Genomic DNA, 26,761 nt, shown 5'->3' on the forward strand with positions numbered 1-26,761 from the left:
GGCCTCTGTCCAGGTAGCAGGTGTAGTAATAACCACAGAACATTCTAGCAGGTCATACAAAGCTAAAGGGAATCACAACTACATGCCCATGGTGACAGTTTTGAAACAACAGAAATCTAACTTCCCAGATAGCTGTTCATTTTTGTGGTGATACGTTCCTTCCAGATTTTTCCAGAGGCTTATTAATTCTACATTTTATCGTTGTTCTTTCTATAAAATTTACATACAGCCCTGGCTGGTTTGGCTCAGTGGATTGAGTGCCAGCCTGCGAACCAGGGGGTCACCAGTTGGAGTCCCAGTCAGGGCAAAGCCTGGGTTGCAGGCCGGTCCCCAGTAGGGGGCATATGAGAGGCAAGCACACACTGATGTTTCTCCCTCTCTTTCTCCTTCCCTTCCCCTCTCTAAAACTAAATAAAGCTTTTTAAAAAATTTTACATACACACAAACTTAAAACACAAGCATTTCCCCGTGTCTTTGAAATGCCTTATATTCCCTCATCAGGCAGCCTCATAGGTGTATAACTACCCTGTGCCCCAACTCTGGACATTTGGGCAACTCACACTGCGCAACTAATATCCACATCACGTTTACGATTTGCTGGTTACAAAGACTTCCCATAGCAGCACATGTGCTCTCTCCCAATAACCTTTCTTCTGGGAAGAAACTGAGACTCTTGAGGTTACAGGGCTTGTTAAAGTCAATCAGCACATGCTCATGCTCCCCTCCCACCCTCTCCAACACTCTCCCAACCTTTCATCCACACTGGGTACCTCTTTGCTGCCCCCTTCTGGCTGCCAGCATCTATAACATAGGTTCTGCCTTTCAATGCCTTTAGGCTTACAATCATTTGGCTCATTTTTATTTGTACAACAAAAAAATGTACTGAGTGCCTGCTCTGTATCAAGCAAGGTATAGTAAGACAAAAGTCACTCCCCTCATGGTGCTTATATTCTAGTGGGGGAGACAGATAAATAAGAATAGTATATTCAATGGTGACTAGTGCCATGCAGACAAATATTGATATAACAGAGAGAGGGCTGTCATTTGAGAGGACAACGTGTACAGTGTTAAGGACTAAAAGGAGTGAGGTAGAAGTCATGTGGAAATCCAGGTCAGAATACCGGGGGGGCGGGGCAGCAGTCAGGGCAAAGGCCCAGGGGCCCTGGACACATTTTGAAGGTAGAGCCAACAAGATCCCTCATACAGTGGGGCATGAGAAAAAGGTGACACGGGGGAGGAAGAAACTGTCCTCTACCCTCAATGTTCTTCTGTTTTCTCTAATAACTAAACAGACATGAGACATACTAGCAAGAGAACAAAACCAAATTTAGTATGTGCATGTGCAGGGGAACGCTGCAGACGTGAGAGTCAGGCCCACGAGCACGAGAGGCTTGGAGGTAGAAAGGGTGCAGAAGTACGCACGTTGTCCTGAGCCAGGGAGGAGGCACTGGGCCTTGGGGGCCTTAAAGAGTCCCTGCAGGACGGTAAGAGCAGACATTTAGGAAATACAAGCTTGCCCTGCCCTGCAGATAGGTCAGACGCAAGTACTGTAGTTGCCTGTAGCTCGGTCACAACAATCTGCATCCCACAGAGGTGCATCTAGGGCTGCCTCATTTTGAACCCCCACAACATGAAGATTTTTCCTGAGCAGCTGGAGAGACAGAGAGGGCCGGGTCTGAGTGGTGGGCAAGTGTGACCCCCACGTGGAAGGCAGGTCAGGCAGCTGGATTCACCAATCAGGGAGGGTCCTGCTAGACACAGGCAGCTAGGAGACATTCTGTATTGGAGTTTCGGGACTAGATCACAGTGAGGATGAGCCCTGGGGCCCTCTGGCAGGTAGGTGTTGGGAAGATGAGAAGGAGAGACAGGTGGATCACCTGGAGGGTGTGGTGTGTGGAAGCCAAGTGAGACCCTGCGGAAGGAGAGTGATCTGTGGGGCCAGATGCTGCGGAGGGGTTAAGTACAGGAGACCTGAAACAGGACTGGGGCGTTGAGCTGCCCAGAGGTCCCAGGAGGCCTGGCAAAGAGCAGGTTCAGGCAGGGTGGGAACATTTTTGGATCAGTCGGCTCAGGAAAGAAGAGAAATGGAACTCACCGGGGACAGATGACCTTTTTTGGGACAGGAACGAGATGGAGAGGGTTTTAGAGGTGGGAATAGCAACAGCGTGATGTTAGAGAGAGAGATGAGTAATGTAGCAGAGAAGGGGGGGAAAACAGCAAGAGGAGGGTTCTTGGGTATGCCCCCAAGAACCAGGGCAGACAGAGAGGGAGTGCTGAGAGCTTCTGCAAGAGCCCCTCTGCTGACTCCTTAGAGGGGCGGGAAGGGTGACCGGAGCCAGGGGCTGTAGATCCCAGTATGGGTAAGAGACTGGAGGTGAGGGCTGGAGAGATGGGAAGGGACTGAGAAGGTCGCGTGATGTGGACACCATGGACTGACCACTGCTGTTGATGACCAAAAGGTTAGATGTGGCAGGAGGGAGGAGAGGAGGTTGAGGCAGAGCATGCAAGGCTTGTCCGCATGTACGTTGATTCCCAGGGAACATGAGGAAGCAGTGTGGGCTTCCTGAGCTGCTGCTGCCGTGTGAACTCACTGCCACCTGCAGGCAAAGACCACCCTTGTCCTCCCTCAGGAGAAGGAGCTGCATCTGGGGGTCAGGGCAAGCTCCCCAGGAAGCTAGGAAACTCCAGACTGAGTGCGGCACCACAAAGGTAGGGAGCTACGAAATGAGCACAGCCAGCCTTTGCTGAGCCCATGGCCTGGGAGACCATGTGTCATTCACACAAGACTGTGAAGTCAGTGCTGTCGTCATTCCCATTTTGCAGCTGAGCACACTGAGGCTGAAAAAGGCAAAGTCACTTAGCACAGGGCCAACGTCATACCCACGTCTGTGCTGTTCTGGCACCTGAGCACAAAGTGCTGGGCAGTAGAGGAGGAGGGGCCAGAATCCTTAAAGGCCTTGACCCAAACCCTGGAGACTCATGCTTTTTTTTTGGAGTCTGGCCTGATGGGATCCATTGTGCATGGTCCTACAGTTACCGTGGTAACCACATTTACACACACCTTACTTGGATTGCAGAAGGCAAACTTATGCAGTGAAGCTAGGCTTTGGGCTTCAGGACCTAGAAATGGGTGGGGTTAGGACCTAGAGGTAGCAGCAGAGTGTGAGGAGGGAGGGAGGGAGGGAGGGCAGAAGGTTCTGGAAGGGTGATTGTAGTACCCATGCCCAAGGTTTGATCCGAAGCCCTGGGAGACGTCCAGCAGCACTTGTACAGTTCTCAGGTCCTGAGTGGTGCTTGGAGCCGGCAGCACGGTGACGGGGCAGGGCACGGTCAGGATGAAGGTGGCAGAGCAGAGCCCAGTGTAGAGCCCAGAGTACAGCGACCTCCAAGGGACCTTGAAGAAGAGCCTGTGAAGGAGCAGAGGAAGGTGGAGCCCAAGGGAAGGAGGTGGAGGAATCTGTAAGATGAGCGAGCCTGGCCTGTCGCACTGCTGTTTGCAAGTTTTGGAAGAGCTGAGTCCTGGGCAACAAAAGAGGGATCAAAGAAATAAAGAACATTCTAGAACTATTCAAATAGTGGTGGCTTTGGGCCCTGGCTGGTGTGGCTCAATTGGTTAGGGTGTCACCCTGTAACTGGAAGGTTACAGGTTCGATTCTCGGTCAGAGCCCATACCCAGGTTACAGGTTTGGTCCCTGGTCTGGACACGTACAGGAGGTGACCAGTCAGTGCCTCTTTCTACATTGATGTTTCTCCCTCTCTTCCTCTTTCTCTGGAAGCGATGGAGGAAATAATGTCCTCAGGTGAGGATTTTTAAAAAAATACCTTGGAAGGTAGGGAATCCCCTGTTACTGGAGGGACACATTTGAGCTGAAGTTACACGTCCAGTCCATTGACCAAAGAAGCCGCTTCCCATGGGGCGCACACACTGCAGGAGAGGCGGGAATAGCTTTCCCAGATGGAGCTGCCTTTGGTTGGTGCATCACCCACCTGCCTGGCAAGACTGGGAAGCAGAGCTCAGGCCTTTCAGAAGCGGGGAAGGCCCAGAGGGAGGGGCCTCCCCTCCACTCACAAACCCAATTACTTCCCTTTGCTGCTCAGCTGCAAGCTTCCCCACAGCTCCTCTGGTCTGGGAACCAAAGGATAACCAGAGTTCCAGGCCAGCCTCCCTGCCCCAGCTTCCTCTCCTTTTGGTCCCCTCAACCCCCGCCTTGTAGCCTGTCCTGCCAGCGTGAAGGAACTCGTGGGTGAGCAACCAGGCCCCCTACCATCCCTCCCCACCCTGGAGCAGGAGCTGCGGTCCCAGAGACACACCAGAGCTGCTGACTTCCTGTCAGACTCCAGCAAGTCACGTTTGCCTGCCTGGGCTTTGGTTCGCCTCCTAGTAAGATATGGAAATGTCGCTCACTAGGGCCATCCTGGAGCACACAGCCAAGGAAGGCAAGGAGGAGGGGAATGAATGGCCTGTCCAGAGCAGGAGGTGGCAAGGCGGAGAGGCCGGCCAGGCTGGAGCGTGGAGGGCCTGGAAGGCCTGGCTTTGCAGTGTGGACTAGACCCTGCAGACCTGGCCTTGGCAAGTTCTTCTGCTGATGTCCCCAAAGCCAGTGCCCGAGCACCCCTGTGGGCCAGGGCTGAACTTCTTGGCTGCCCCAGCTTTTACCTAGGAAGTCTTCACATAATGTACTTCATAAATTCTATTTTAGTTTTAATTTGAGGAACTGCAATGCATGTTAAATTACACTCCGCTGAGGAAAATAGGCAATTCTACTCCCGTCACTTCACACCCCCCGGCATTGCCTCCTGAGTCCCAGTGTGAGAAACTCTGCTGTGGGTGGAGGGCGGTGACCCTGTTTTCAGGGAGGGTATAAATAGGGGAAAGCTGTAGCCCCAAATGGGATGACAGACACCTCTAGTCATTGTCCCCACCGGTGCCCCTGCTAGGTCTGTCTCCTCTGCGGGGTCTCCTGTCGTTCAGCAGGTGGTCTGTGGGGTGAGCTTACTGGGAAGAGGCCCCAAGCTGGAGGGGAGCAGGAACAGGTCCCCTCTGCCCCTTCAGAAACTGGTTCTACCTCTTGGAAGCTGTGTGATCTTATATAGGTGTGATCTTGGACAAGTTAACTTAGTATCTGTGATCTTGGATAAGTTAACTTGCTGCTGGAGATCTCAGATAACTTACTAACTCTGGGCCTGGAGGTCACGTGGAGCAGGCGTGCCCTCCGCGGGGTCCCTCCCAGCTCCCCTCAGGCTTCTCAGCCTTCCCCGTGTTCTCTCCACCCTCCCAACTCGGTCAGGCTCTAGAGAACTCAAAATAAAACTGTCCTTTCTCAAGTTTCTAAAGATAGCACAGTTCCAGCGCCAGCCACATGTTTCTCCACTTAATTATCTCTGCTTTTCTTTGTTAATTAGGCTCCAGTAATGATCTTGCTCTGCCTTCCCTGGAGGAGCAGGCATCTGCTGGGTGGGGCCTGGCTGCCAGGCCCAGAATTGGCCCGCTGCCTCCTTTCTTCCAGGAGAGGCTGCAGTGGGCCATGCAAGGTCGTGATGTCTGGAGGCCCCGCCCTTTCTCCCTCCCCCCACCCCGGTGTGTGGGGGCTTGGCTGGGTCGGGGTTCCTGCAGTTGTTAGACAGGGGCCTCCACAGGCCCCAGAAGGAACTGTGGGGGGCTTCTGACACTTCTGCCACATTCCAGAAAACCTCACTGAAGCTATGTCCCCAGCTGGGACCACCCAAGCTGACAGGAACAACCATTGCCTTTATTTGGTCTAGAATGAGATCAGCTGAGGGTCACCAGGCACTGCGTGCTGAACAGAAGCTCTTGCTGGCTGATAAATGCGTCTTTGAGCCACAAAAGTGGAGGCGTGGGGGCGGGGCACTAAGCAAGGATCAGCACATGGTGTTCGCTGGGTGGACTCAATCTTTCCAACCTCCTGGGAGGGGTCTGGTGACAAGAAGCCTCATGGTGGGGGGCTGACGTGCAGCCCTAACCCTCTGGAGCTCCCAGGCTTGGGGACCAGGACACGCAGCCCTCATAGGAGCCCCTTCAGGACTTTGGGAGCCCAGGTGCAGGTACTTAGTCTGTGAACAGTTCCCAGGTGTCTGTGGAGCCAAGCACTGGACTGAGTGCTGGGCTTTTAATCAACACTGATGTTTTAAAAACCCTGCCTCACAGAGCTTACATTTTGGTGTAGATGCAGAGAATAACCGATGTGTGAAGTAAAAAGCAAGTTAGGTGTAGTGCTAAGGAGAAGCAGGGAAGCCAACGAGACGTTGTGTTTATTTTTAGGAAGTTAGAACAGATGGGTGGGTGTCCAGGAAAGGCCTTTTAAGTAAAAGCCTGAAGGGGGCGGTAGTGAGCTGGGAGGGCAAGAAAAGCAGGGCAAGCAAAAAGTACAACTGGAAAGGCCTGGAGATCCCCTGCCAGGGTTTTGGAGGACGTTGGTAGGGGAGGTAGTAGGAGATGAGGTGGAAATGGGGAAAGAAGTCAGACTGTGTGGGGCTGGTTAAGAATGCTGCCTTTTGTTCCAAGTGAGCTGGAAGCCAGTGCAGGCTTCTGAGCAGAAGAGAGACAGAATCCAATTTAGAATTTAACAGGATCGCTCTGGCTGCTGGGTGAGGACAGACAGGATGGAAGCAGGGAGAAACGTCGGGAGGCGAGGCCCAGCGGTGAGTCACTGGCTCCAGGTGTATTTTGTAGCTAAAGCCAACAGAACTTGCTGATGTGGCTCAGAGAGAGGAGTCGACCTTGATGTCAGGAATGTGGGCTGAGCTGGACAGAAGGAGGTGCCTGCAGCTGAGATGGTGGTGGTGCAGGGGGAGCCTGCTGGGAGGGCTGCAGTGCCAGGTGTTCACTCTGTTGCATGTTCAGTCTGGGGTGTCACCCAGTAGCAGGTCCATGCACAAGTCGGGAGAGCTCAGGGAGCAGACCAGGCTTGAGGTGTATTTGTATAGTTTGAGGCGTCATGAGCACATGGCTAGTATTTAAAGCCCTAAAACAGAATGAGATCATTGGAAGTGAGTCAAACTGGAGCCAAGTGCTGGTGCCTTCAGTGTTCCTGGGTCAGGTGGGAGGGACTCAGGAATGGGTGGTGTCCTGAAGCCAAATGGAAAAACCCCGTTTCTCCCGAGGGGAGAGCCTTCTCCCCTGGTGTCCATGAAGGTTCACAGGCCAGAGACTCGGCTGGGTATCTTCCAGGGATGATGGGGTCAGGGCCTGAGCAGTGGTGGCTTCTTATCAGGACCCAGTCTTAGGGCTGGTAAGAAAACACAGCCCTTCGTAGGTACAGCACCTCCATGCAGGACTATAGATGCCACACAGGGCGAGTCAGGAAAAGAAGGTCCCATCCTCACAGCCCATGAAGTAGGATAGACCGAGTCCGTTATCTGCTCCATGAAACTGCACAGATTTCCCATGACCTCTCGGGTGGGGACCCAGGGAGGGGCAGGCAGAACACATTACCTGGGCGAAAAACAGGAAGAGTGGTGCCAGCAGAGGTCTTGTCTGCCAGAGGGAGGAGGACAGATTGACCCCGTGGACAACAGAGAGCCCTCAGCGGATTTTAGGCGAGGAAATTACAGTGTCAGATAGACTGTTTAGAAAGATCAGTGTGGCTGGCAGAGCAGAGGATGGGTTTCAGGTGGCCAAGTGAGAAGTTCTTGTCCCAGAGAGGAGAGCTGGCTGCACTGGGGGGAGTTTCTCTGGGAAAGGGGCTTGTCGTGGTGACCCCCTTGATTTGTGGGCGGAGACGAGGGGACACCGGGAGTTGGTATCATGTTGCGCGTGGGTCACCGGCCAGCAGTGACCACGGAACGCTGTGGATGGCTCGCAGAAAACACAGGAGAAAAAAAACATGCACAGAGACGAACTATTTTCTGTCGGAAAGTAGGGACAAAATGGCCACCCCCCCTAGTGGGGAGCGCCCTGATTTACAGTCCATACCTGCTTTTATTGGGCTTATTTTGCATAATAATTCAGGTAAAGTACAGTACTCATTAGGGGGAAGTAAGGAACTATAGAAAACAAGGAACTCTGCTGGTCTATTGAGTGGGGGTCAAAGAGCTGTAAGACTTTGAGGAACAAACTAACTTCCTCCTTGGACCCCTCTCATTCAACTGAGAGCATTCTAAACAAGAAGGTTTCACAGTAATTTACATATTCTTTCTTAGGCCTCATCACCCGGGGAATCCACCCTTTTCAGCACAGAGCTCCACCACCCTGTCATTGTTTCAGGCTTAGCTGGAGCAAGGGAACTAAGGCAATAAGGAGATTTTCTCCCAGACGATGAGAACTCAGGCTATGTCAAAGCCGAGGAGCGAGGGTCCATCACCCCCTTTTGCTGCAGCCCCCCAAATCCTTCTTTTGGGGGGCCTCCCAAAGTGATCGTGCCTGTCTTAGGTCATTACCCCCGTGGGGAATCTTACCCGTCTTTGGCTAACCGACCAAGCTTTTTGGGGTTCAGTTATGAATAAAGCAGCAGAAGCAGTATTCCTGCCAGGGAGATAAGCTTTTGTCTCCTTGCTGGCTTACGGTTCCAAGGACGTTCCCTTAGCCTTAGCCTAGGCGGGGCTTTCAGTTTCTGATACCAGTCAGGGCGGTTCCCAACAGTATCAGTTTCCTGTGGCTGCTGTAATGAATTGCCCAAAGTTAGTGCCTTAAAGCAAGTCAGGTTTCTGCCCCCTATTGTAGAGGTAAGAAGTCTGAAGGTAGCTTTTCAGGGCTAAAGTCAGCATCAGCAGGGCAGGTTCCTTCCCGAGCGAGTGTCTAAGGGGAACTGTTTTCTTGTCTCTCCCAGCTTCTGGCAGCCACTCAAATTCACCCGCTTGCCGCCCCTCTTCCATCTTCAGAGCTCCTCACTCCTTCCTCTGCCTCTGTTGTCCCATCTCCTAATCTTGACCTTGCTTCCTTTATGAGGAAAAGTTTATTCTTGTATGATTATTGATTAACGTATTACTTTCTGTATGAACAAGTGTAAACCTACTTTAGCCCTTCTTGTATTTAGGGCCTGGAATCATCCAGGATAATCTCCCGGTCCCCAAATCCTCAATCCCAACTTAATCCCAGCAGCAAAGTCCCTTCTGTTGTATAATGAAACACAGTCACAGGTCCCAGGGATGGGGACATGCACAGCCTTGGGGCCCCTACCCAGCCTGCCAAGGGTTGGAGGCAGCCAAGATTTCCCTCTCGAGCAGCCGTGTGGGACAGTGGGGCCTGGGACACGTGGAAAGGCTATTTGGAGAAGTGCAGAATCCAAGGTGCTGAAGGGGAGGCACTTGGGAATGCGGGTTTGGGGCTTGCAAGTGCAGAAAGGGTGAGGAGTAGCATGGGTGGGATAGAAGGAAGGTCTACCCTCCCTGTCCTGTGGAAACAGGCCCTAACAAGCAGTCAGCATGATATGGTAATAAGCCTGGGTTTTGGACCCTCCTCTGCAATCCATGCAGCCAGGACAGAGAGAGGCTGTACTACAAGGTGGTTGAAAGGCTACCTAACCCCCATCCCCCATCCGCCCCACACACACACACACACACACACACTCACTATATAACCAAGGGCAGGTTGCTTTTTCTGTGTCTCAGTTTCCTCATCTGTAAAATGGAGATACTCATAGGGCCAACCTATTAGGGTTGTTGGAAGGATTAAGTGAATGAATCCGTGCAAAGATATTAGAATAGTACCTGGCCTGGAAAGGCTTGGTCTCTCTATTTATCGAGCACCTACGATGTGTCAGGCATGACTATAGGTGCTGGGCTAGAACCGTGAACAGACCGCTGAAAACAGACAACACCCTTACCGCGCAGGGAGCGTCCACTCTGGAGCATTTGGCCGCTGATGCCACACAGCATGAGGACGAGTCCTCAGAATCCGCCCGGTGATGCCGGACAGTGTGCATCCTTCCTGCCCTAGCCTGTGTGGTCAGCTGCCCCATTCTGTCCACCTTTCCTGCTCATCATGCTGAGTGCATGTCATTCTGTGCCTGGCCGGTGTGGCCACAGTTCCGCCTAGGCCTTTGCTACCCTTGGGCCAGTACTGTAACTGTCCCTGTGTGGCTGGGACCTGGAGGGGAGGGAGAAGAGAGGAAAGGGAACGTTCTTCTTTGGGAAGGGCCCTGCGTTTGGCTGGCCCCAGGATTATCTGTCTAGGACAGAGCCACATTTCCCAAGCTGGAGCCTGCTCTGTCTGCCCAAGCTGGCTCGGAGGCTCCAGCCTTGGGGCTGCAGGAGAGTTTGTAAGACAGCCCTCCCAGAAGGTGCTGGGCTGTTGTGAGAGAAAAGCAGTACCTAGGGGTCAGAGACACCGGGCTTTGAGTCCTGGCACCTTGACTCCTCTGAGCCTCAGTTTACTTATCTATAAAACGGGGATCTTGACACCTAGAGGTCAGGCTTGTGGTTAGGAATGAAGGGCATCAGTGTGTAAATTTCCAGGCAATCTCGGGCAGATGTGTAATCAGCAAATGTGGGGTTTGCATCCTGTTACTGGCTGCTGAGTGGGCAGTGGAAGAGCCTGGCAGCCCCAGCCAGAGAGCCCCCTGTGTGCAGCTGGGGGTCAGACAGCGGGACTCCAAGGAGGGGCACAGAGCATGTGCCCCGGCAGGTTGCAGCCCACCCAACACCCACCCCCACCCACCCCAGGGAAGGCAGACCGATTGATGGGGCCACAGGGCCCAGCCTGGGGGAGCTGTCAGGGAGCACGCTGGCTTTCACCCCAGGGGGTCTCATGCACTGTCACAGCGGTCACTGTGCCATTGGTCTCCGCATGTAGTGGTAGATGAATTGCTGCAGCTTTTTATTTTCAAATGATTTGTAATCTGCAAAGAATAGCAAAGCTTCAGAGTTCCCAAATTCCAGTTGACCCAACTAGGACACAACATGTTAGGTAAGCATGGCACGTTTGTCAACACTAAGACGTTACTGTGGGTTGATAAGATGCAACTAACTAAACTGCCAACATTAGATTTCATCCGTTTCCCCACCAGTGTCCATTTTATGTTCTGTCCAGTCGCGGACACTGCTTTGCACTTCATAGCCTTTTATTTTTATTCTTTCTTTGGCACACCTTCACATCTGTCTGCTGACTGGGTGATGCCTGTTACAGTGAGCACACACAAGCCCAACAATCATCTAAGAGTTAGAGCGGCACCGACCATGTGGACCTGCCCACGTGCACTCTCTGTCCTGTCCAAATCTCTCTCCAGAACAGATACCCCAAATTTCGTGTGTACCATTCTCTTGGTCTCTGCCTGCAGAATTTCAACACTACAGAAAAATAAATGAAAGAATAGTGCAATGACTACCTGTGTGTCCTTCCTCTGATTCATGAATTCTTTTGTTTTGTTTTGTTAATGTTTTATTGATTATGCTATTATAGTTGTACCATTCCCCCCCTTCACTCCCCTCCACCCTGTACACCCTCTCCCACCCATATCCCCCCCTTTATTCATGTCCATGTGTCATACTTATGAGTTCTTTAGCTGCGACATTTCCCATACTTTTCTTTCCCTCCACCTGTCTATTTTCTACCTACCATCTATGCTACTTATTCTCTGCACCTTTTTCCCCCTCTCTCCTCCTCCCACTCCTCTGTTGCTAACCCTCCATGTGATCTCCATTTCTGTGGTTCTGTTCCTGTTCTAGGTGTTTGCTTAGTTTGTTTTTGTTTTAGGTGTGGTTGGTAATAGTTGTGAGTTTGCTGTCATTTTACTATACATGTCTTTTTATCTTCTTTTTCTTAGATAAGTCCCTTTAACATTTTATATAAGAGCTTGATGATGATGAACTCCTTTAACTTGACCTTACCTGAGAAGTACTTTATCTGCCCTTCCATTCTCAATGAAAGCTTTCTTGGATAGGGCAATCTTGGGCGTAGGTCCTTGCGTTTCATGACTTGGAATACTTCTTTCCAGCCCCTTCTTGCCTGTAAGGTCTCTTTTGAGAAATCAGCTGACAGTCTGATGGGAACTCCTTTGTAGGTTACTGTCCCCTTATCTCTTGCTGCTTCTAGGATTCTCTCCTTCATTTTACTCTTGGCTAATGTAATTATGATGTGCCTTGGTGTGTTCCTCCTTGGGTCCAACTTCTTTGGGACTCTCTGAGCTTCCTGGACTTCCTGGAAGTCTATTTCCTTTGCCAGATTGGGGAAGTTCTCCTTTATTATTTGTTGAAGTAACTTTTCCACTAGTTGCTCTTCCTCTTCTCCTTTTGGTACCCTTATAATTCAGATGTTGGAACATTTAAAGATGTCCTGGAGGTTCCTAAGCCTCTCCTCATTTCTTTGAATTCTTCTTTCTTCATTACTTTCTGTTGGTTGTTTCTTCTTTCTGGTCTACTCCATTGATTTGAGTACTAGTTTTCTCCCATCACTATTTATTCCCTGTGCATTTTCCCTTATTTCATTTAGCGCAGCCTTCATTTTTTCATGTAACTTGCAACCAAATTCCACCAATTCTGTGAGCATCCTGATCACCAGTGCTTTGAACTGTGAATCTGACAGTTTGGTGATCTTCTCCTTGCTTAGTTATGTTTTTTTCTCAAACTTTGATCTGTTCTTTCGTTTGAGCCATTTTTTGTCTTGATTTTTTTTCTTTTTTGTCCTCATGCATCTGTTACTAGTGAGGGGCGGAGCCTTAGATGTTCACCAGGGCGGGGTAAGCCCATGTTGCGGCATTGTGACACTGTTTGTGGGGGAGGGGTCCAAGACAGAACAATGGCACCTGCTCCGCTCTCTGTCTGATCCCAGTCCCTTCCACCGCTTCTCCCAAGGAAACTGGGCCCTTCTGGTGCTGATTCCTGTGTGGCTGGTCTTAGGTACTTTCTAGGACCCTGTGGGTCTCTCCAAGGAACTCTCCTGTGAGGCTGGGAGTCTCTCCCGGCACCTCAACCCCCACAGGTGTTTTCCATTGGTGTTTTGAGGCTTCATCTGCCCCGCTGGGACTCTGGGTTGGGTGGTCAGTCTCGCTGCCCAGTTTCACCTGGTTTATCTGCACACGAATATGGGACCGCTCGGTCCACTAGCTGCCTTGCCACTGCTCCTCTCCACAGTCTGCCACCTTCCTGGGTTTGCCCCCTGCCACCCCGCACCTGGGGTCTACAGGCGCTGCTTTTTTTGCTGCGACCCCTCTATGCCCAGCTGCCCAACTCCACCCTTCCTACCGGTCTGGATGAATGTTTCTTCTTTAACTCCTTGGTTGTTGGACTTCCATGGAGTTCAATTTTCTGTCAGTACAGGGATTTTGTTTGTTTTTTTTTTCTAAATTGTGGTTGTCCTTATTTTGGTTGTGCGAGGGGGCACAGTGTGTCTACCTTCGCCTCCATCTTGGCCAGAAGTTCTGATTCTTGAATTCTTAATGTCCTGCCATGTTTCCCTTCCGCCTGCCTCTGTCCCTCTCCTCCCCTCAGCCCCCGCCCTGTTGTTTCCCTCTCGCCCTCTCGTTCCACTCGAAGTAAGTCGCAGGCATCTTGACTCTTCACTCATAAACATTTCAACACACACCTCCCACGTCCCCACAGAACAATGCCCTTCTTTCACATGTCCACGATTCTGTGGAACACTCATGACACTAGTGGCTCCCTTTTGTCTAATGTACAGTCTGTGTTCAAACTCCCCAGAATGTCTTTTATGGCTGTTTTGCCCCGTGATAGGACCATTGTTCACTGGTTGATATTTTAAATTGTTGTGTGTTCTGTGGCATATAACATTTGCCTAAACCAAAATTGTTTCCTTTGCATTTTTTTTACTTTTATAACCAAGGTACCCTATTGTATCAAGTTTGCAACTTGATTTTGTCACTCAGCTTTATGTCACGTAATGCGGAAATGTGTAGCTGTAGCTCCTTGGTTTACACTGCTCTGTAGTACTCATCGAGCTATTATACCACCCTGGGGTCATCTGCCTTCCCATCCTAAGTTGTTTGGGTTGCTCTGATGGCCTTAAACATGTTTCCTTGTACACACGTACAAAAGTTTCTCTTGGGTACAAGAAGTCACAGGCCTAGCAAAGGAGTCCCCCTCACTCTAGTACAGCCGTCCCCTCTTTGAGCCTCAGTTTCTCCATCTAAAACAGCGATGACAGGATTCCTTCTGCACCTATGTGCAGGCCTGAGAAGGGGTTAACAGGTGTACCCAAGTGCACCTGCGCATCCTGGCGAAGGTCTGGTGCCAGGAAAACGGGGCGTGGTAGGGGCTGCAGGCCCGCGGGAGGGCTGTGGCTCCTCTCCCACCTGAGTGGCAGGCAGCTGTTCCAACAAAGTACGTCCACCCTCTGCTGTCCATAGGGCCAGAGCTGTCCAGGTCTGCCCGAGGCCTGGGTGGCCCAGGCCTGCCAGAGAGAGGGGAGAGGAGGAATCCTCACTCTGCTCTTCTGGGCTTAGCCCTGCCCTGTAAATAGCCCTTCGCTTCGCTGCTGCCTCTGTGCCCTGTGTTTATGGTCGCGATCATCATCACACAGTCATCATTCTGAGCTGCAGACCTCAAACTAGGCTTTAATTTCCTGAGAAAGACCAGGCCGGCCGTTGAGGGCTCTGCACTTTGCTCCCAGAGAAGGCTGTGGGCCACTCCAGGCATCACCCTGAGCTGATTGGCTTAAAATTGTGAACCTCCCATGGCTGTGATTTAATAAACTTGGTTGCTTTCTTTCCCCTGGCAAAACTCCGTTAATCCTCAGGCTAACAGATAGCAGATTAGAAAGGAGGAGATGAGAGCTTGTGAAGCAGATAGACATGAAAGAGAGCAGACCCGGACACTGGAATGAGCAGGAAGAGGCGGGAGAAATGCCTGCAGGGTGGGGCAGAGGCAGCAGGTACAGGCCACTGCTTCTGGGGCAGGTTTGGTAGCACTTTCAGGACGGTCCTGGGGGACAGATCTCGAGGGTACTTCTCCCATGCCCCCCACTATGTGCTTGATAAGAGAAGGGTACCTGATGCATTTTAGAAAGCAGTCTACCTATAAAATGATTAAAATGAACACAGGTGATTAAAAGAATAAATTCCCATTATCTGGACGAGTTTCATGTAAAATTTAATTTCCTGTGACGACAGGATAATTGAGGCAGTCTCAACACGATCAACAACAATTTAACCTTGATGGCCTGAGACCTTAAGCTTTTTTATGTGATATGATTGGATCCACCCATCAGGCTAGGATTCCCATTTGAAGGGTGTGTGAACGAAAGCCCAGAGAGGTTGAGTGATTTTCCAAATGTCACACAGCACTGGGGTTATAATCACCACTGCCTTGCAATCTAGTGGGTCAGGGGCCTTCCCTGTCACTGTCTGTGGAGACCCCCTTCCTTCCCACTGTACATAGGCAGTCAAGCAGGTACATTGAGGACACACACACATATATACCTCGCTGAGCCCTAATCATGATGTTTCCCAGTGGAGAGCAGTCTGAAAAGTTGCTGCCATTGGCGTCTTCTACAGCCAACCTAGGTTCAGAGGAGCTCAGAAAGCACGGCTTATTCTGAACCCCCAGAATAGGTTAGCTGCCTCAGGGTTCAGAACGGTAATAACTAGCCTTTAGACTATAGAGTGTAGCTCCTCACCCCCCAGGCGCCAGTCTCCACCCCGGGGTAGCCAGGATGCCAGGGCAAGCTGCATAAGCCATGGGCTTTGACCACGATTCACACCGGGGATGACCGGCTCTGTCCTGAGCACCTCCAAGCCACACCACCAGTGTGTTCTGATTGGCACGTTTTCCTCTCCCCTGGACGGAGCTGGACAGGTTGGGGCTGGAGCGGAAACATGGAGGGGCTGCTTCACCCCTGGTGGGGCTCCCTTCCAGGAAGGGGTCACTCCTTTGCCCACGCAGCCCGAGGAGCTGCCTCCTGTTCCCTCTGAGTACCCAGAGGGCCAAGGGCACGCTCCCCTCCAGGTTCCCGCCCACCCCAGAACCTTCTTGACACATTCATTTAAGAAAATGGAAACTTACTTCCTCCAAATCAAATAAAAACAAAGAGGTGGGGAGAAGCAGAAAGGCATCCTTCCGGGGCCTGAGAGCCCGAATACCCAGCGACAACAAGCACGGCGGGCCTGGCACAGTCCGCACACGGCACGTGCTTGGTGCTCGGCAGCAGCTGTGACCACGCTGCACAGGTGTCCCGGACGCCTCCCACAGCCACCCCCGTCCCTGAGGCAGTCCAGGTCCCACTCCCCTGACGTTCGTCTGCTCCCACTGTTTCCCGAGTACTGCCCAGGACTCTAATCTGCCTTCTGTCGGCTGTCCCGTGGTGTCACTCCTCCCTGTCAGCTACTGCCTGCCTTCGGGGTGCTTTCTCCCTCAGACCAGGCAGGGCTTGGAAGGAGAGGGGCAAGTTCAGTGTTTTCTGACGTGTGTCGAGTGCTGCAGGACGCCTGGAGCCCCAGCGTGCAGATGGGGCTCTGCGGCTGTCACCTCCTCTGGGAACCCTCCCCGGCCTCCGGCTCAGTTGGGGCCCCCACAGGCTCCCACAGGCCCTGCACTGACAGTGTTCAGACCTGGTGGCTCCCCAAGCCTTCCCCACTCTCTCCTGCCCCAGACTGAGGCTGTTTCCTGTTCTTTGCTAAGTGCCCAGCACCACATCCAAGTGGGACTGTGCTCATGAAATATTTGTTCAGGGGACAAATGAGCATGAGCAGAAATGCTGACAGGTCATGTCACATGCCCCACGGGCCTCTGACTGCCAAGTTCCGTGCCCTTCCGGGGCCTGGCATCCCCTCTCCCGAGATGAAGGGGCTGCCTTGTCTTGGCCCTTCTCCACCCACAGGGCAGGAAGAGCCTCGAGCGGGAGGCAGAGCAGACGCCCGAGGCGGGCTCTCAGACACCACAGAGACCTCCGACAGCCTCGGTTTGTTGGGCTCAAATCTGAGTGCTGTCCACTTCCTTTCGATGCAGCAGGCTTTGAGGAGAACCGCCTGTAAGTCCAGCCCCGTCCTGGGCTCACAAGGAGACACACCTGGAACTATGAGCTGATAAAGCAAGAAATAAAAGAACAGATTAACTTTTCTTTTTATAGGCGGGGTGACAGAGGCTTCAAGAGGCCCAGGGTTTGTGGTGGAGTGAAAGAGCGGAGCGTTGGGGTCAGACAGAGTACTGGTGGCACTCAGCAGCTGTGTGAACTTGGGCAAGTTCCTTAAGCTCTCTGAGCTTGTGTGTCCTCGGCTGTGGTGAGCAGGGGCCGTGACAGGGTCTGGGAATGCTGCCAGCCTCGCGTCTGGCAGCCTTGGTGGGACCCCGCCCCCTTTCCCGGCCCTCTGCAATGCTGTGCTGCCTGGGCGGAATCTTGGCACCAAGGACTGCTCTGCTGGCTGGCAAGGGACAGGTGCTGAGGCCTGCCACCTTCCTGAAGGCTCTAGGTGATCCTTGGGCCCAGGACCCTGTTACGGTTGTCTTCCCAGGACCTGGGGAAGGATCAGGTCGATTCTTGCCATGCCTGGGGTCCTAGAGACCCTCTGAAAGGGCCATGTTGGGGCCTGTGAGAAAGGTTTCTGGGTGCTGAGTTTGGGGTCTCGGGGCACCTGAGGAGAGCCATCATTCCCAAGATGGGGACACAGGCGGAGGATATTAACCGGGATGCCCGAGGTTTGTGGTGTCTCGGGCACCCAGACGGCTAAAAGGAGACAGGCAGGAATTCACAGAGAGAGGCTCCAGTCAGGAGTGTGGCTGGAACAGGCCCAGACAGGGGCCGCGGGAGACGCAGCACTGGGCACAGGGGCCGCAGGCAGTGTGGGAAGCTCTCTGTCCCGTGGGGCAGCCCTCGGACACGGGGGATGTGACGTGCAGGCCAGGCAGCAGATGCTGAGAGATAAAGCCACTGCCGGGGAGGCAGTTCCCAGGTCGGCCTTCCAATGGAACCGGTTCCTGTGCGATTTTCCAGATTCCACCAGGAATTGTTTTTCCCTGCAGACCCATTCCGTCTGTTCTGCCCCTTATCTCCCAGGCCCTGGCTCCCTGCCTGTGTCCAGCTCCACCCGCCCACCCCCACCCCTGCCTCAAAGGCCCATGGTTACTGTGTGATGGTGCTCAGTGCCCTTCCCGGAACCCCAGCTCCCTCCCCAACCCAGGCCACAAGCCAGCAGGCTGCTCTGTCCCCAACCCTCTTCATGCCATCCCCTCCCCTGGCCTCTCCTACACTCCACATTCCCCATCCCAGCCCAGGCTCTATCTCCCAGGCTCCCCTGACCTCAGCTGCTCCTCTAGGCCAAGGAGAAGGGTACGGGGAGCACAAGGTCCAAGCACCAGGGCCCAGGGAGAGCTGCCCTGCGCAGGGGGAGTAAACAGCACGAGTGCCCAGAGCACTCTGTCTCCCTGTCACAGGCCTGAAGCTCTTGGTGTGTGGGGCAGCCAGAGTGGGTGCCTGTTAGCCCAGCTCAGTCACACTGGCACCTGCTTCATCACAGCCACCTCCCCTAGCACCACCCTGTGCTTTAGCCACAACCAGTGTAGTGTGTCCTATCACCCTTTGGCACCATGCTCGGGCCAGGCCTTCTGCCTGGGTGTCTTTCCCAACCCCACTGCATCTGTCACAAGCCCTTTACTAGCCATCTGAGAGAAAGAGACACCTCCTAAACATGTCGCTCTCCCATGGAGCTTCTCCAGACTTGCACAGATGGGGGTGACCACCACAATTCATGCCCGAGTCTCTCGTAGGTGTCTCTTCTGGGTGGGTACTGTGACTGTGTGCCGCCCCCTGGGCTTGAGTTCCTCAGAGGAGGGGCCCTGCCTCCCACTCTTCAGGGTGCTCCGTGCCTGACACGGCCAGTGTTAGGGCAGCTGTTCAGGGAATGTGGGGTGGATGGGTGGATGGGGCAGAAGCGGGCTGCAGGGGCGTGAGCGGGGCCCGGAGACACTGCTGCAGCAGGTGAGGGTCAGGGGAGAAGGAACAGGTCCGGTGGCCAAGCCCATGCCAACCCTCACACCCCCTTGCCTTCCTCTTGTAGATGAAGATGACGCCAACAGACTCGGGGAGAAGGTGATCCTCCGGGAGCAGGTGAAGGAGCTCTTCAATGAGAAATGCGGTCAGTTCCCCGGGGAGGGGCTGTGGGGCTAGTCTTCCTAGGTGGCCCCTCCTCCCTCTGCATCCCCTGTGGCCTCTGTTGCCCCCATGTGTCCTGCCAGCGCCCTGGGGACATAGTTGCTCTGCTTGTGACTGATGGGAGCTGTCCTCCTTGCCCTGTCTGAGAAGGGGGAAAGCACGCCAGGCTGTGGTGTGCAGGGCAGCTGCAGCGGTCAGCATTTCTGCTCCTCTAGGGCTGCGCTGTGTTGCAGAGGTCATGGCCCACGGCCAAGTACTCACTCTGCACATGCCCATCTGCCCAACCAGCACTTAGCCCTGAGGACAACGGAAGGGGTCTGCTCCAGCTGCTGGGGGCTTGGTCTGCGGAGGGTGTCGGACGTGGAACAGACGAGAGCCGAAGGCACCCAGGGCAGAGGCCGGGATGAGACAGCTGGGAGTGCAGTTCCAAATGATACAGCCCTTCCTAGACTGTTGAGGGCCCAGCTGTGCCAAGTGCTCTGCATTCATCACATTGTATTTGTGATGAATTTAGTGTTGTCTCCATTTTGCTTTGTAGCAGAGGAGACATAGCAATGAACTTTTTACCAAGAAGAACTTCAGAGAGTGAGAAAGGAAAAGAAGAAAATCCATTGTGTGACCAAGATGCAGGAGAGAGTGCAGGAGGTGGAGGGCCAGGGCCTCTCTGGAGCAGTGAACGGGAAAGCACCTCGGAGAGGGGGCATTTTAGCCGAGGCTTTAATAATATCAAGAGGGGACAGACATTCAAGGAAAAGCTTGCCAGGCGGGGGAGCCGCTCTGTGGCTGGGGACCTGTGAGAAGGCCTGCACAAGCAGATGGGGAGGCTTCAGTTGGGTGGAGAGGTGGGCAGGCCTGACTTGAGTTAGGGTTTCACTCTGAGTGTGCATGGGAAGCCTGTGCTGGTGGTTTGTGCTGTGGTCTTCTTCACTTTTCGTTTTGGAACCAGTGTTCAGACATAACACAGAAGCACAGAGAGTGACATGACGCCCACGCTGTGCCCCAGCCCAGCTTCCGTGATCGCCAACATTAGGCCAATGTGACTCTATCTGTTTCCACACAGTACTTCAGTATTTTCAGCACTTTAAATTGAAGACATCATATCATTGCATCTATAATACTTGAGCACTTTTTTCTAACATAAAAGTAGTGGATTTAAAAAAGTTTTTTTAAATATATTTTATTGATTATGCTATTACAGTTGTCCTATTTTCCCCCCTTCACTCCCCTCCACCCTGTACACCCTCTCCCACCCATATCCCCCCCTTTATTCATGTCCATGTGTCATACTTATAAGTTCTTTAGCTTTTACATTTCCCATACTATTCTTACCCTCCCCTTATGTATTTTCAACCTACAATCTATGCTACTTATTCTCTGTACCTTTTCCCCCTCTCTCCTCCTCCCATTCCCCTGTTGCTAACCCTCCATGTGATCTCCATTTCTGTGGTTCTGTTCTTGTTCTAGTTGTTCGCTTAGTTTCTTTTTTTTTTTTTTAAGATTTTATTTATTTATTTTTAGGGAGGGAGGGGGAGAGAGAGAGAGAGAGAGAAACATCAATGTGTGGTTGCTGGGGGTTATGGCCTGCAACCCAGGAATGTACCCTGGCTGGGAATCGAACCTGGGACACTTTGGTTCCCAGCCCGCGCTCAATCCACTGAGCTACGCCAGCCAGGGCAGTTTCTTTTTGTTTTAAGTGTGGTTGTTAATAATTGTGAGTTTGCTGTCCTTTTACTATACATGTTTTTGATCTTCTTTTTCTTAGATAAATCCCTTTAACATTTCATAAAATAAGGGTTTGATGATGATGAACTCCTTTAACTTGACTGTATTTGAGAGGCACTTTATCTGCTCTTGCAGTCTAAATGAGAGCTTTGTTGGATAGAGCAATCTGGGATGTAGGTCCTTGTCTTTCATGACTTGGAATATTTCTTCCCGGCCCCTTCTTGCCTGTAAGGTCTCTTTTGAGAAATCAGCTGACAGCCTGATGGGAACTCCTTTGTAGGTTACTGTCCCCTTATCTCTTGCTGCTTCTAGGATTCTCTCCTTCATTTTTACCTTGACTAATGTAATTATGATGTGCCTTGGTGTGTTTCTTCTTGGGTCCAACTTCTTTGGGGCTCTCTGAGCTTCCTGGATTTTCTGGAAGTCTATTTCCTTTGCCAGAGTGGGTAAGTTCTCCTTTATTATTTGTTCAAATACATGCTTAGTCTCTTGCTTTTCCTCTTCCCCTTCTGGTACCCCTATAATTCGGATGTTGGAATGTTTAAAGATGTCCTGGAGGTTCCTAAGCTTCTCCTCAATTTTTTTGAATTCTTATTTCTTCATTCTTTCCTGCTTGGTTGTTTTTTTTCTTCCTTCTGGTCCACTCTTGCTTTGAGTCCCAGTTTCCTTCCCTTCACTATTGGTTCTCTGTGCATCTTCCTTCATCTCTTTTATGGTAACCTTCATTTTTTCATGTAATTTGCACCTAAAATCAACCAATTCCATCTGCTTCCTGATCACCAGTGTTTTCAACTGTGCATCTGATAGATTGGCTATCTCTTGGTCGCTCAAAAGGATGAGTCCTGGGGGATTGAACTGTTCTTCTGTTGGAGACATATTTTTCTCTCTCCTTTTTTTTTTTTTTTCCAGTCTGGTCGCTCTTGTTACAGTGAGGGGCAGAGCCTTAGGTGTTCCCCAGGGCTGGGCACCCCAGTCACTAGATTGTGACGTTGTATGTGGGGGCGGGGGTGGGGGCGGGAGGGAACAATGGCGGTAGCTCTGCTCTCCTGGGGCCTCAGTAACCCCCCTGGGATCCTGGGTTGCACGCTCTGCCCTGGTCCACAATCGCCTCCTCACTGGGTCCGCCAGCCCTGTACTCAGGGTCCACCACTGTACTGCAGTCTTGCGCGTCCCAGAAGGCTTACGTGCTCGGTTGCCTTATGCGCCCAGTTCTCCCCAATCTCCTGGCGCCGCAACCTGCGCCCACTCCTCTCCGCCCCTCCTACCGGTCTGGATGAACAAGTCTACTTCAACTTCTTGGCTGTCGGACTTTTATTCTGATAAATTCTCTGTCAGTTCTGGGTGTTATTCTGCCTCTAAATTGTTGTTGTTCTAATCGTGGTTGTGCATGGAGGTACGGTGCGTCCACCTATGCCTCCATCTTGCTGGAAGTCCAAAAGTAGTGGATTTTAGGCAGATGTCAAGTCCCCATTTCAGTTCTAGGTGTGCACATTTAACACAGTGTCACAAAAGTGACAGGAACTGTTTCATTATCAGCATCGGGTATTTATTTTTACTTTTGCTAATTGAACTTTTAAAATGGTGTGTGTGGTGGCCCTGGCCAGTGTGGCCCAGTTGATGGGAACGGTGTCCCATGGACTTGAATCACTGGTTCGATTCCCCGTCTGGGCTCGCCCCGGGGGCAGCTGACCAGTGTTTCTCTCTCTCTCCGCCCCTTCTCTCCCCCTAAGACCAGTGAGCATGTCCCCGGGTGAGCATAAAGAAAAAAAAACAGCGTGTGTGTGTGTGTTGACTTTGATACTCTCCCTGGGATGTGATGGCCGCTGTGCTGTGCTCTGCCAGGCTCCAGCCCTTTCCCAGAGGCTTGGCCTTTAACAGCAGGTGTCTTCTGCTTCCCCAGGCCCCCAGGCCCTCCAGGTGAGGCCCTGGGCCTGATCCGGCCAGTGCTGGTCCCTTACAAACTGATCCGGGACAGCCCAGACGCCGTCGAGGTCACGGGCCTGCCTGATGACATCCCTTTCCGGAACCCCAACACGTACGACATCCACCGGCTAGAGAAGATCCTGAAGGCCCGGGAGCATGTCCGGATGGTCATCATCAACCAGCTGCAGTGAGTGCCCCCGGCACCTGGGGCGGGGTGGGAAGAGTGGGCAGGGGCTGTGGGAGAGGGTGCTGCGTGGCCCCAGGAGGAGAATCCCCACGGCAGGCCCAGCCGAGAGCGGGGAACACGGGAGAGAGTGAGAGACCTGTTGTGCCCTTGCACAGAATCCAGGAGATGGGCTAGCTGAAGGCTCGCGTCGTAAGGACGAGAAACTGATAGCCAGGTGGAGGAGAAGGACGGTGGATGTCACAGTGGGGCAGCTCGGCCCCAGACCCGGTCTCTCCCACTGTCCAGGCTGCGAGGACACAATGCCGTCAACCAGGCGGCAGCGCACAAATGTGTTTCTCACAGTTCTGGAGGCTGGGAAGGTGCCGGCAGGTTCAGTGTCTGCTGAGGGCCCACCTTCTGGTTTACAGACGGCCACCTCCTCCCTGTGTCATCACACGGTCGGAGGGACAAGGGAGCTCTCTGGGTCTCCTTTGTAAGGCGTCAATCCCACTCATGACAGTTCCACCCTCATGACCTAATCACCCCCAGAGGCCCTGCCTCCTCATACTGTACCCTCAGAGACTAGGTTCAAGATAGGAATTTGGGGTGGGGGAAGGGACACAAACATTTAGTCTGTATCATCCAGTGTCCTGATGACAGTCCTCAGCTTTCATGGTGTTTATTTTTATAATTTCAATTAAATTTGACTTTCTGGCTGTGTCATTCATTTTTACACTTTTTGATGGTATTTGGAAAATACCAGTCCTTGAAAATCCCATCGCCCAGAAATAACAACTGTCCATATTTTATCTTTATTTATTTTTGTTCATATTTTACCGTATATCCTTATAGCCTTTAAAAACCAAATAGAATAGTTTATTTATTTTCAGAATGAAAAACAAACTAGGGAAACCCAAAAAGGCAGAAGAACAGAAGGTAGCCCATAATTCTCCTTTGCAGAGTCAGCATTATGGTGTATTTCTTCCACAGTTTTCCCTACGTGTATTTTCTTCTTAATCTTACACTAGGTGTTTTGAAGTGAAAACAATATTTGCATGTGTACAAATAATCAAACCACTCGGAAAGGTCTCACATGAAGAGCAGAGGTTCCCTTGCCCCTTCCACGCCCGGAAGTAGCAACTGGAAAACACAGGAGACGCAGGAGGAAGTGCCCGCCCCACAAGCAGCCCCCGGGGAAACCAGGCGCAGACCTCCTGGGGCTTTCCTTCCTCCATTCCACTCTTCTTCTTATGCCTCTTAGACGCGCTCTTGGAGAAAATGAAACTGAAGTCCTACAGTATTTGCCTACAGACTAAATGAAACTTGATGCGTCTCCTGTCTGGCTGTTTTGATTGCACTTGAGCATCATTTGTATCCATCATAACTCCCTTTAAAGACAGTACAGATGGACCATGTTGTCTCTATAACAGACATTGGGTTGCATCTAATTTTTTTTCGTTCATGTAAAAAATGCTGCAAGTAAAATAACCAATAAAATAAAAAGAGGAAAAATTTGTTGCCCTGACCTGCATGCCTCAGTTGCTTGGGTATAACCCCACGAAGAGACAGGTCACCAGTTCCATTCCCAGTCAGGGCACGTGCCTGGGTGGCAGGTCTGGTCCCCAATCCATATTTCTCTCCCTCTTTCTCCCTCCCTTCCCCTCTCTCTAAGAATAAATTAATAAAATCTTTTTAAAAAACACTTGTAAAAAAAATAATGTCACGATGAATATCCATTCACAAATCTAGGCACTCATTTCTGATCACTTGGTCAGACCACAGGCTCACTTTGGAGCCGAGGGAAGAAGCCCCAGAGGGCGATTTGCCTGACATGGCTCTCACCAGGGCCAGGCGGGCCGTCATCGGCCTGTCTGCTCTGGGGCGAGGGGGTCTGCTGACCATTTTCATCCAGGTCTTACTTGGCTAACTTACATGTCCATGTTCAGGGAGCAGGTGGGAACGAAGAGAAATCCTCATTGTCTAACTGCCACCTCATTTCTTTTTCAGACCTTTTGCAGAAATCTGCAATGATGCCAAGGTGCCAGGTAAATCAGAGGCTGAAGAAGCCACACTTGTCTCTCAGGGACCAATCTGCGGACATTCAACAGGTGTCAGGCAACAGGTGGCTGGCCACCCAGAGAAGAGTAGATCCCTCCCACCAAGTGCCTCTCCAGGGAACCTAAGATTTCCATCTACAGAGCCAGTATTCCCAGAGGGTCCCAGGAACCCTATGGGTGCCCTTTTTGAGGGGTGGGGGCATGCCCATCACAGCTGAGCGTGTCAGATCAGCTAGAGAGAGGATGAGGGACAGGCTAGAGCCAGGGGGAGGGGATGTGAGGTAGGCTCACAGAAGCCACCTGAGGCGAGAATAGGTGACATGTGACTGGCAAGGGCAAGGTAGGCCGGCCCGTGTGCCTCCCAAGACTGGCTGGGCCCCCTGGATTCTGCCTGCATTTGCCCCAGCCCCTGGGCCTTCAGAACCTTTCAGATCCTGGGAGACTGTCTGATTGAGAAGGTGTGGGATAGGACTCCAGAGGATGTACCCCTGGGCGACTGGGAGGTGCACCCTCATTGTATAGCTGGGCAGCTGAACCCCACAGACGGGGAGGGACTTGCCAAGGCCACATAGGGAGGTGGTGGCCACTTGCACTTCTGTGACCAGACTGTCCATCTGAACCACAGGCCACTGGGGACTGTAGACGCCAGAGTGGCTGCTCAGTGGGAACAGTAGTGGGGTTCAGGAACGCCACCCCACCCCAGCCTGAAGCCTGAGGTCCCAACTCCAGACAGGTCCGGCTTCACCTGAGTCTCCAGTGCCTGGGGTGCACAGCCCAACCAGACACCACCTCCTCCTACCACGTGCAAATCGAGGGGGCCAGGCTGGGCACCAGGCACTTGGGGTAAGGAGGTGACTAGGTTGGTAGCTGTTCCCAGATCAAAGCCAGAGACGCAGAGAGCCCTGAGGAGGCCTTAGACAGGAGGAGAATTTGGGAATAATTATCAGGGTAAGTGTAGTCATATCCACCACTCCCCACTGTGGCTGTCTTTAAGGTCTTATGGGGACCCAAGTGGGCCACAGCCCTGGACCAGCCCCTCTTGCATCTTTAAGGTCGCTTAGGTACCTGCAGACGGAAAGATCCTAAAATCCCACGGTCAGGTGCAGGCACGCGCCCTGGCAACCCAGGCACAATCCAGGGGCCCAGCCAGTCGCCAGCAGCTCCCGCCTGCCTCCCACAAAATTCCTTCCTTCTCTGCTCACAGCCTGGGCTCCCCCTGCCTCCAGAGTCTTCTCCTTCCCAGGGTCTCTGTTTATATCACATTGCAGACCCCCAGGTTCTGGTGTTTCCTCACCAGGTGGACAGACAGTTGCCCCTGGGCCAGCCTGCCCTCGCACCGTGGCCTGAAGACCCTGCTGGTGGCCTGGGCAAGGTTTCTGCTCAGCAGCCCATTCCCCGGTCAGGCCCCAGGCCCCACTTATGTAGCACACCATTGCAGATCTTATTTGTAAGTCTTACCTGTTCACATGAATTCAACTCAGCAGCAACAAAACCCCTGCTGAGGCCTGCTCTGTGCCGCACTTGGTGCTGGGCTCTTTCGCACCCACAGTCCCCTTTGAGCGGCCCATCACTCAGTTTTCCCGTTTCGACTCCGAGAGCTTTGTTGGTTTCCCGGGGCCATGCAGCTAGTAAATGGCAGCAGTGAAATTTGAACTGAGGGTTTCTGTCTCCAAAGTGGAGTTTCTTTTACCTTGGGACACTGCCTGGTCTACTCGAGTGTACCTGTGAATGTCACCTGTCACAGCATGGTCAGGTTAAGGTCATCGTGCATCTGCAGTAACAGTAGCAATGATATGGATACCAGTTCTCAGTTTCCGAGTATTCACTGGGGGCCGGGCACATTATCTCATGGGACCCTCCCAGCAACCCTGCAGAATCTTACTGGCATTTTACTGGGGA

General features: G+C 52.3%; 1 protein-coding gene across 1 annotated transcript in view; it reads left to right on the forward strand.

The window, feature by feature from the left end:
• LOC114500711 (general transcription factor II-I-like) overlaps positions 1-26,761 on the forward strand; it is a 162,765-nt gene that overhangs the window by 134,033 nt on the left and 1,971 nt on the right. Inside the window, 3 exon segments of the mRNA XM_036020083.1 lie at positions 18,900-18,977; positions 22,634-22,826; positions 24,813-24,850. Of these exon segments, the coding sequence (XP_035875976.1) occupies positions 18,900-18,977; positions 22,634-22,826; positions 24,813-24,850 (309 nt within the window).

The sequence above is a fragment of the Phyllostomus discolor genome, chromosome 3 (genome assembly GCF_004126475.2).
Source record: "Phyllostomus discolor isolate MPI-MPIP mPhyDis1 chromosome 3, mPhyDis1.pri.v3, whole genome shotgun sequence".
Classification (NCBI taxonomy): Eukaryota; Metazoa; Chordata; class Mammalia; order Chiroptera; family Phyllostomidae; genus Phyllostomus; species Phyllostomus discolor.